Genomic DNA, 11,128 nt, shown 5'->3' with positions numbered 1-11,128 from the left:
ATTATAAACACCCTTACTTAACTGCTGCTTTTTATCTTTTTATTTTAAGCCCTGAAAGTTATCGTTCAAAACAGGAAGGTATAACGAATGAGTAAGTGAATGAATGAAATCCTAGGAACAGCTATCAGTAGCTGTGTTAGCATCGGCACGTATTCCTCTTGGTGCTGTTACCATGAGATGAATAATTTCCTTCCCTCCCAGGTCTCAACCAAAATGAGCGAAACTCCTTCCACCAGTTTCTCCATGGTTCGCCGGATCTCCTCTGAAGGTCAGCTTCCTTCTCCTCGCCAGTCGGGAATCACCCAGCCTGTCGTGGCCAAAAGGATCAGTTTCTACAAGAGCGGAGACCCGCAGTTCGGCGGGGTCCGGGTGGTGCTGAACCCTCGTTCCTTCAAGACATTCGATGCTCTGCTGGACAACCTGTCGGGCAAGGTGCCGCTGCCCTTCGGGGTGCGGAACATCAGCACCCCCCGGGGGAGGCACAGCATCACGCGCCTGGAGGAGCTGGAGGACGGTCAGTCGTACCTGTGCTCCCACGGCAGGAAGGTGCAGCCAGTGGACTTGGACAAGGCCCGGCGTCGCCCGCGGCCCTGGCTCAGCAGCCGAGCTCTCAGCACGCATGTGCAGCGAGGCCCCGCCCCTGCTGCTCCCGGCATGCTGCGCGTGCCGCGACGGCTCGTGGTCTTCAGGAATGGCGACCCCAAGACGAGGCGTGCAATCGTGCTCAACAGGAGGGTCACGCAGAGCTTCGAGGTCTTCCTGCAGTACCTGACACAGGTCATGCAGCGCCCGGTGACCAAGCTGTACGCCACAGACGGAAGGAAGGTGAGCGTTTGAGGGGCCGGGGGGCTCTTCACATCTGAGCTCGAGTGGTGAGTGATGTGATGGTGTTCCCCTCCCCCAAGAAGGTTTTTCCCACGTGTGTGCATGCATGAGTGAGAGCGTTCGTGCAGGCTCAGAGTTGCATGCTAACATGCTTCAGTGTGCATGGGAGGGCACTGGCTCACCTGGGTGGATGGTCTTCTTTTTGAGGTCAGATTCAGATGAGGCATGGTCCAGGAGGACCTCTTTTTTCTCCTCTACCCTTTCCCCTGAGCCTTGACTTACAGAAGGTGTTGGCACATAATGTGTTACTGTAGGATAGGCCAATACATCATGAGATGAGGTGTTGAGGCAAGGAATAGGACTTGATTCAAAAGCTAGCAGACTGAGAGGACTAGTGTCCCCCAAAACCATCTTTTTGGAATCTGTATGCCAGTTTTTTTTATAGAACAGAGAGGGGGAGGAGGTGAGGAAATAAAGTAAAATAGCCATTATTTTTGCAAAATATTGCCAGCCTGGGCCTGCCTGAGGTGGCGTTGTGTTAATTTCTTCTTTTCTGCAGCCATCCACAGGTGGGCAAGATCAGATTATCTCCCCAGGAGCTGAACAAAGGCACTTTAGGTGAGCATGCAGGCAGTCGGGGCTAGGTTCCCTGAGGCAACCATTATGTAATAATGGCTGATAATGTGATGATAATAACAAAAGCAACTGGAAAGCAACGGTTAAAGTCAAAGAAACAGATCCAACATAGGGTCAGATTTTCTGTTTCCTGTTACATAATCTCAATGATATTTCTTAAAGAAGAGTGACCTAGAGTGCTATTCTGTCGGGGACAGAAAGCATTTTTCTGGGACCTTCGTGTCCACAGTCACTCAATGTTGCGGTCCTGGAGTGACTGTCAGGCCCTTTCCCAGCTGGGTGCTTGGGTGGGTAGGACAGGGGTAGTCTTGCATACCTTTTGAAGGTTTCTTTAGTTATGAGGGCAGAACTCTGATCTGTCCCAGGCAATTGTGGGCTGAATAAGGATGTTGGTCTAATGCCCCCTTCTCCGCCCCCATCCCCATTTGGTACTTCATTAGTTTGTATACATCATTGGTGCCCAACAGATGGTTGGTGAGTATCTCTTTCAAACTGTGGAGGTGGTTAAATTAATTCAATCTGTCATAAACTCAATGTATGGAAAGAACAGAACTTCATGTCGCTCGTGTCAGGACCACAACTCTTTGATTTTTTTCCCTAGGTTCCCAGTCTGCAGGCTGTGATCCTGAGCTCTGGAGCTGTGGTGGCAGCAGGAAGGGAACCGTTTAAACCAGGAAATTATGACATCCAAAAGTATTTGCTTCCTGCTAGATTACCAGGGATCTCTCGTCGTGTGTACCCCAAGGGAAATGCTAGGTCAGAAAGCAGAAAAAGTAAGTCACTTAAATATATAGCCCTTATTTTTAGCCCTAAGTTTTTTTTATTTTAACCTCAAAAACAACAACAGCAATTCATCTTAAATGACCAATTTCCTTCATCACAGAAAAAGAGAGGATCAAGACATTTTAAACTGAAATTGGTTCTATTTATAGCTGCAAAGAGTCAGAGAGATTAATAATTTTAAAAAGATTGTTTTTCAAATCAATCAATGATATATCTACTTAAATTGATGAGTTTCTTTTTTTTTTTTTTTGTTTTGCACCTAATACCTAGATAAAAGATCAAAATGCCATCATTTCTTGATTTAGAGAGGAATTCTAAATTCTATGGGATATAAGTAAGCGACGCACCAATAGTTTTGGAGTTTTCTGTATGTAATAAATACCATGTAGCACAGCTGAGCTCAGATTAATTGACTGACTTAAAAAAAATTCTCTTAATTACATACATGCTCCACTTTCTGAGGTTATTCCAGTAAAAGCCATAGGCCCTTAGATTCACTTTTTATTAATTAAAAAAAAATTCATATGGCCAGTTGCTAGTTAACAGTACTCTAGATTGACAGGTCCTTAAATATCATACAGTGTGACATTATCCTTTATAGGGGAGGACGAGGACCTCTTGATACCCATGAGTGTGGTATAGGCTGTAAGTTACCCTTTCCAGGCATAGCTGATCTCATTATTCATTGTGTGCAGCATTTTAACTTGGTGCTAAAGTGTTGATTGCCATTTACACTTCAATTTTAGTTTTTATTTTCTTTCAACATACTATAATACACATTTTAAGTAGTGTTAATTCCTCTACCTATTGCTCAAATTGGCAGATTCAACTCTTACTTATTGTTGTTATTTAGTTATTTCATGTGTTCTGTTGCTTCAGTCGTGTCTGACTCTTTGTGACCCCATGGACTGTAGCCCTGCCAGGCTTCTCTGTCCATAGGATTCTCCAGGCACGAATAGTGGAGTGGGTTCTCATTTCGTCCTCCAGGGGATCTTCCTGACCCAGGGATTGAACCTGTGTCCCCTCATTGCAGGCAGATTCTTTATCATTGTGCCATGTGGGAAGTCCATGGGGATTGGGTACATTGGGTGTGCCTGTGTGCAGCTAAGTATCTGTTTTGCCTAGGGTAGTGTTGTCTCACCCTGGTCATTTTGTTAAACTGATCTTATTATCTTCTCTCTGATGTGGGTTTCTGAGCATGGTTTTTGATGACTTCAGGGAATCTGAGGGCTTCAGTAAGTTTTTACTTTAAAACATAATGAGTGAAACATTTTCATTTATAATTTTGGTAAATATATTCCAAAAATAAGAGAGAGTATCTCTAGCCTTATACTCTGAAGCAAAAGGTGTTTAATTGATGGTAAGCATATGCACAGGGCTTCCCTGGTGACTCAGTGGTAAAGAATTCACCTGCCAGTACAGGAGACAACCAAGACCCGGCTTCAATCCCTGAGTCGAGAAGATCTGCTGCAGGAGGGCTTGGCAACCCACTGCAGTGTTCTTGCCTGGAGAATCTCATGGACAGAGGAGCCTGGTGGACTACAGACACGACTGAGCGGCTGAGCATAGCACAGCACAAGCATGCGCACATCTATACAAGCTGCAGACCGTAATTTGACTGAGTTGAGGAAGCATGAATGCCAAGGTCATCGCTAGAGATGCATGTTAAAAAAATACCTAGATATCTGGCTTCGTGATTAGCTTTCTTCTCTTTTGTGACTGACATTAAATTAAATGTACTTTTTATAGAAGATGATGTTAAATTAATAATCATTGCTAAGTTAATCTTGCCTTTAAAATAAATTATAAAACTGTTTTCACTTTGGCAATGCTATAGATACCTCTCTTTGATACATACTGATAGGAAGATGGATACCACCAAAAAACTATCCCTTGCTTGTATGGCTAGGTAAGCAGCACTGGATTACACCCCAAGTCCAGTACTGTGAAACAGAATAATACAGCAAAACCAAACCTCATAGAAACCTCTTTATGCTAGAATCTTTAGCAGTTTCTACTTTATACTTTCTGTATTAAAATTACCTTATTAAACTCATTAAGACTTAAGTACAATTCTGTGAATTTCCTCACTGAAGTAGAATTTAAGTTCTTTTTTAAAGAGTATGTTGTAGAAACATACCAGATATTACCATGAATTAAAGTGACCAAATGAATATATAGAGATGAGAAATTTAACATCTTACTATGACATTTAGAAAATAGGGTATTTTTCATACTAATTGTTCATTTTCTTTTTTTCTTTCTTTGCTGCCTCCTCTATTGGATATTTATGACTTCTCTTTCTTCCACGTTGTATTTTACTTTTAAAATCTTGAAAGTGAGCACACATGTACCTTCAAGTCCAACGTCTCAGATTTATTCTCTTTCTTCTGAGAAAATGCAGAGTAATGATTGCTACTCGGATCATTCTTTTGCTTCTGAAAATTACTTGGCATTAGAAAAAAATGATTCTCAGAATTTATTGATATATCCTTCTGAAGATGATGTTGAGAAATCAATTATTTTTAATCAAGATGGCACTATGACAGTTGAGATGAAAATTCGATTCAAGATAAAGGAGGAAGAAACCATAAAATGGACAACCACTCTCTGTAGAGCTGATCTGTCCAATAATGGTGAAAAAAGTGAAATAAGCAGTCTCCCAGGGAGAATGGATGATCGATCATCTGGTGTAAAGATTACTGCATGTTCATTGTCCGCAGACGTCTCACCTCTGGAGAAAGGTGGTAGTCAGGTAGACAGTCTAGCAGAGGAGGTGAACACTCAAGTAAAAGATCAAGATGTTGAAACTTGCAGTTCTACTAGCTGGGAGAACCCTACTGTGGACACAGATGCCACCCAGGGAACTCAAGATCGAGTGAAGCATCGTTTCTACAGGCCCCCTACACCTGGACCAAGGAGAGTGAGGCAGAAGAAGTCTGTGATAGGGAGTGTGACCTTAGTATCTGAAACTGAGGTTCAAGAGAAAATGATTGGGCAGTTTTCCTACAATGAAGAAAGGAAAGATTGGGAAAACAAGTCTGAGTATCACATGGTCACACATTCTTGCAGTAAAATGTCATCTGTGTCCAACAGACCCATACTCGTTCAAGTTGATAACGATGAGCAGGTAGCGTCATCTTTAGAAAGAAAAAAGGAAAGCAGATTGCTCAAATCAAGTGCAATAAGTGCTGGTGTTGTAGAAATTACAAGTCAGAAGATGTTAGAGATGTCCCATAGTGGTGGCTTGCCACAGACTACATCAGAAAACTCAGTTGTGGAGGAAGGTACAGTTGATAATGTCACAGCAGACAACGAAGCTAGTGTTAAGAATTTAAGAACTTATGGTAACACCGATGATAGATCCAGCCCTTTCTTAGCAGATGCAGCTCACTCTTCAAGTAACAACCCTGGAACTGACAAAACTATTTCCAAGACCCCAGCTTCAGTAGGACCCTCTACTGTTACTACAAGAATTGACCAACTGATCCATGAATTTTCTCAGTGTGGTTTAACAAAACTTCCAGAAAATGAAAAGCAGATTTCATCATCTGTTGCTAGCAAAAAAAAGATGAAGTCTCAGCAGCGTGTGATAAATTCTCAGCATCAGGCTGGAGAGATGGCAACTAAAAGAATCCCCAGGAAGAATAAGAGAATGAACACAAGAGGTAGACTTGCACAGGAAACCATATTGCAAGATTCATGTAGTCCCCTCAAAGGGGCCATACTTTGTGAAAAAGACCTCCATGCAAGTGATACGGTAATTGAATCAAATTATTTTTCTTCGAAAGGTAATAATCCTGTGAATTCCAGAAATTTACATAGAAATAAATTAAATGCTATTCATAAACCTAAGGTTCAAGGACTTTTAGCCAGAAGAAAATCCAGACCACTAAACAAAGTAAACTTGGGAGGACCTACAAAAAGAGAAATTGGTCAAGGAGAGAAAGTGTTTTCCCACAATGAGATTGGATATTGCAAAAACACTTTTGAAAATCAAAATTTATTTCATTTATTTAACTTCCTTGAGCAAAAACCCAATGCTTTTTGTGGGCCAGAGTCTCAGGCAGAAACAGCATCTTGGTATTTGAGAGGAACATCAAAGAGGAGTTTAGTTTCAAAAGTTAATAATTCACACATAACTTTAAGGAGCCAGAAAAAACAAAAAAGGGATAAGTTGAAATCAGATACTACTGTAAGTAAGCAGCATGTCACAACCAGGGCAAATTCTTTGGCTTCTTTGGAAAAAGCTGTTTTTCCTGAGAATGTTACCCATCATTCAGTTCAAAGTTATGTACAAAGATGGTTGCAGAACTTAAGTCCACAATCAGCTTTGCAACTTGGCAAGTCAGCTCCAGTATACAAAAAGGAAAGGGGTGTGACGAGTTACAAAAATCGTTTTCTTCCTGGAAATAGTTCCTACACTAGTTCTGGAAAAGGAAATGATTCTGTTCTGGAAAGTAATAGACACACAACTAAAAGTGTCACTTTGGCAGGAGACAATCTAGGGAAGAAAGTAGGTATGTCTTTAGACAAAGGTAGCAGTGAAGAACTCATCCAGGATCACTGTGAGAGCCATACTGACTCCCTGAACAATACTTCTTTACTTTCTGTTCATGAATTCTGTACTTTGTCGCAGTTAGCTACTGATGATCCTAATGCTAAAAGTCAGGTGTCTGCTGCAAAGTCTGGGCAAGAGGTGAGCCTTGTTTACAAAGATATAAACCTTGCTGCAAAAGGGCCAAGCGTAGAGACTGCGGTACAAGTAGATCTGGAAGGGGACGCCCCACAGCACTTGTCACCAGTCCAGCTGCTTCGCCAGCTGCAAGCTTTGGTTCCTAGTAGTCCCAAGGCTCAAAATGGAGTTGTTCAGATGCCAGGTCCACTTTCAGAAATTCCCTTCCCTTCTTTGATATGTAATTCCTCCACTAATGTACTTCTAGCTTGGCTTCTGGTGCTAAACCTAAAGGGAGGTATGAGTAGCTTCTGTCCAAGTGATGCTCTCAAGGCGACCAGCGAAATTTCAGAAACACTTGCATTGTTGGAGGTGCTGAAGCACATTGCCGTCACAGAGGAAGCTGATGACTTGAAGGCCGCCGTGGCCAGCTTACTGGAATCAGCCACGAATCATTTTGGACTCACTGAGAAAGAACAGGATGTGGTTCCAATAGGACTTTCTGCAAATTGCTCTACACCCAACATTCAGATAGTTCCTCAGTGCACTGAAAATGGGAAAACACAGAAAATCTCTTTAGATGGAAGCCGTACTGCCGTTGAGGAAGTCTCTGAAGTCTGTGTTACAGCAGTGACTTCCTCTCCATGTAAAATGGGCACTGTAGTTAACACTTACCCTCCCAAAGAGACTTGTCACCTCAGTGAAGATTCTTTCCCCAGTGATGACTGTACCATGGATCAGACTTCCATGAACAAGGTTTGTTTCTTCGGAGACATCTCTTCATTTACTGATGCTATGTCTTCTCATGAGGCTTGTACTTATGAGCAAAACCATGTCTATGCGAGAGCTGATAATTTGGAATTGACTGAAGAGTTAGAAAGGGTTGTTGATGTTCAGAAAGACAGAAATATTTTGGCAGACCCTGGGTGTAAACATGGCTCTAATATGTTGGTGTCACACCAAAGTATCAGTAATTTAAGCCCCTGTGGCTCTTTCCAAAATACAACTGAATCAGAACTGGATGGAGAAAGTAGATTTTTAGATAAATTTGAAACTTGTTCATTAAAGAAATTTCAGGATAAAAATGTATATACATCTTTTGATAAGGAGGATTCAAAGACTTCTGAAGAACCAGGCTCAACAACCAACAGCATGACATCAAGTGAAAGAAACGTCTCAGAATTGGAATCTTTTGAGGAATTAGAAAACCAGAACACTGTTATCTTTAATACAAAAGTAAATTCAGAGGAGCAAGTGACTGAAGAATTGCTCCGAAAGGAGTTAGAGGCTAGTAAAAGTTTGGAATTGATCGAAGTGTCCGGCAGAAATGATGCAGAAGAAGGAAAGGATGGTGTAATTTGTGAGACAATCAGTAGGAGACTGGTGACTCCACCATCTTTAGTATTTTGCTATGATTCTAAGCAAAATACGGAAAAGGAGCCCAGTGATGGAGAAACTAAAACAAGAGTCAAAAAGATGGTGGAAAGCTTGGAAGCTGAAAGTTCTTCAGAGTCCCCTCTTAATTTTAAAAACGGTCTAAGAAGGTCAGGAACTTCTGATTGGTCAGATTATAGACAAGACAGTGAAAATGAACAGTCATACAAAACATCCAGCGATGGCCCCGGTGATAGTGATGAGGAGGTGATCCCAGAGAAAGAATGCAACAAAGGATTTGTGAAAAGGACAATAGAGAAACTTTATGGTAAAGCAGAGATGATGAGACCATCTTTTTTTGCTGGATCTACACACACATCTCAGGTTTATCCTTGTAATTCTGTGGAATTTCAGGGCGCTGGGAAAGTAGGTCTTTATGATCCTGAAGGTCAGTCACTTGGCTCTTCAGAACAGGTATCTAGTAATTCAGGTGTGTTGCAGAAATTTCCAGAGCAAAAACGAGATAAATGTGATGTTAATAACATGAGGGCCAGTTATCCCAGGGAAGATATTGCAGAACATGGTACAGAACAGAATGATCATAAAAGAATCCTCAGGGACAAGGAAGAGGGAGTACTGATCGACAAGGGCAAGTGGCTCCTGAAAGAAAATCATTTGCTAAGAGTGTCATCACCTGAATGTTCTGACCCATGTGGCCATGCAGACACCACATCAGTGGATACTCTACTGGATAATAACAGCAACGAAGTTCCGTATTCACATTTTGGAAACTTGGCTCCAGGCCCAAGCATGGCTGAACTATCCTCCTCAGAGCTAGAGGAACTGACTCAGCCTCCTGAGCTGAGATGCAATTATTTTAACATGCCTCATTGTACTGACTCGGAGCCCTTCCATGATGATGAGCTAGATATTCAAGATGAAGCTTGTGCTCAGGAGAGAAAACCAGATCACCCAGCAGAGGAGAAGGGCAACCTTAGATCAGAGAGAGTGTGTACGTCTGCCACACATGTCTTCGCGTCTGCTGGTAACAAAGTCCATCCTGTCTCTGATAGTGCTGTTAGGAACCAACCATTGGCTGGTAGTAATGTAATTCATGGAGCCCTTCGGGAAGACGACTCTTTGGATAAACTCTATAATATCTGTGGTCAACATTGCCCAATACTAACTGTGATTAACCATCCCATAAATGAGGAACAGCGAGGATTTGCATATTGCAAAGATTCTGATGTTGAAAATTCTTTGAGTCTCCAGTTATGGATGAAAATACACCCATGTTTACGACAGTCAAGCAAAACCATGTTCAGAGATAAGAACAGTAAGACAAGAAGTAGAAGAACACTTACTGATAATGCCATTGCCAATACACACGATTGGCCTCATTTTAATAACACATTTGACTTGATGGACAGAAGGAGAAAATTAAAACGAAGTAACTGCGTGGGCTTAGAGGAAGAAAATAATTTCAATAAATTTCAGTCATATTTAAAGAATTTCTTGCACACATTGTTGTTAGTTGTGGGTCAGGTGAATTCAAATACACAAGACCCCAGCAGTCAGACAAAGGATATCTTTGAAGTAGTTGATGAGAACAATAACTTGTTAAATAGTAGGTTCCAGAACTCAGGAACCAATCTCAACCAACTAGTCAGAGAACACAGCTCTCATTTGTCCTTGGAAACGCTTGGCCAAGCCCGCCTGTTTTGCCAGCTTGAGACATTCTTAGGGATTAGCAACAGAAATATCTTAGAAATATTTTATATTTTGGAAGATGAAAATCTTTTCATTTGGGAAGAGGAAGACTAATTACATTGGACTGATCTTGAAAGCCATGATGAATGAGCAGATTTCCAATTTCAGTATCAGTGCAGCCTTTCATCAGTGTTTTCTCCTTATGAAAAGATGAAGCATATGGGATGGACGTGGATTAGATACCGCTAAGAATTTCCCACTTCTTCAGAATGAACTTGCCCTAGAAATCTTGCCACTGGGTAATCCAATTTGACTTTAATCACTCCTGTATTCTTCATTTTTCCAGCAGTTACAGACTCGATGTCTATTCTTTTTGAACTTTCTATGTGATTTTCTCTTGAACATGTGTAATTTCTTATTTCTCTTCTATTTCTAATTTCTATTTCTAAGATGTCATAAATGCCCTGAGGATAGGAATTACATCTCTCCCTCCCCCTTTTTTTTAATGTCAACTTAGTGCAAAATGTGTATTGAAGATATTGGTGAGTTACTGGAATAGACATAGCTGAAGATTACTTTATTTATTAATTTTAACTACTGATTTGATGAAAGTATGATTAGAGTGTCACAACAATCTTGTAATGTTTGTGTGTCTGTGTGTGTGTGTGCCAAATGTATTGAATCTACTTTCCTCATAACATCTGTCTAATGAACTTGCAAGTATTTCCTTAGGATAGGACTCACCATTTTTCCTCATGAGTAGAAAATGATGCTGTACCACTCAGCTGGCTCTCCAGTACTTTGCCTAGAAATTATAATCTCTTTAACATTAGTAAAATGTCAAGAAATTTAAATAGGTCAGAGAAAATGAAAAAGTTTAAGGCAAGCTTTGTGAAGAAAAATGAGAAGAACTGGAATGATTTAAGTTGGAAAAGAAAAGAGTTCTTAAATTTGAAAAAAGAACTGCTGTGAAGAACTTTACAGATTTCTTTCCGTGTCCACCTATGTTAATAAAACATTTAATTAGATATAAATAAAAACATGTTGCTTAGAAGGAGAAATAAATTTGATTAGGCTGGGAACCATAAATTGCCTCTTGAATACTTGTGGTATTTTTGCCTCGGT

The 11,128-nt window shown here is 41.0% G+C and overlaps 1 protein-coding gene across 1 annotated transcript; it reads left to right on the top strand.

Moving 5' to 3' along the window:
- Positions 1–213: 213 nt before the first annotated feature.
- On the top strand, positions 214–10,117 carry RP1 (RP1 axonemal microtubule associated). Its single transcript, XM_065903155.1, has 3 exons — positions 214–825; positions 2,063–2,234; positions 4,584–10,117. Exons 1-3 carry the CDS (start codon positions 214–216, stop codon positions 10,115–10,117), a joined length of 6,318 nt encoding a protein of 2,105 aa, XP_065759227.1.
- The last annotated feature ends 1,011 nt before the right edge of the window (positions 10,118–11,128 follow it).

The sequence above is a fragment of the Muntiacus reevesi genome, chromosome 12 (genome assembly GCF_963930625.1).
Source record: "Muntiacus reevesi chromosome 12, mMunRee1.1, whole genome shotgun sequence".
Classification (NCBI taxonomy): Eukaryota; Metazoa; Chordata; class Mammalia; order Artiodactyla; family Cervidae; genus Muntiacus; species Muntiacus reevesi.
Note: the sequence above shows the minus strand (reverse complement) of the source record. Positions and strands in the feature narration are given on the sequence as shown.

What these genes read in the sequence shown, in the direction of transcription:
- RP1 (XM_065903155.1), top strand. Translation starts at nt 214, where the DNA reads ATGAGCGAAACTCCTTCCACCAGTTTCTCCATGGTTCGCCGGATCTCC. An exon ending in ACGCCACAGACGGAAGGAAG is followed by an intron (nt 826 to 2,062) that starts GTGAGCGTTTGA and finishes TTTTTTCCCTAG; the next exon opens with GTTCCCAGTCTGCAGGCTGT. An exon ending in TAGGTCAGAAAGCAGAAAAA is followed by an intron (nt 2,235 to 4,583) that starts GTAAGTCACTTA and finishes AAATCTTGAAAG; the next exon opens with TGAGCACACATGTACCTTCA.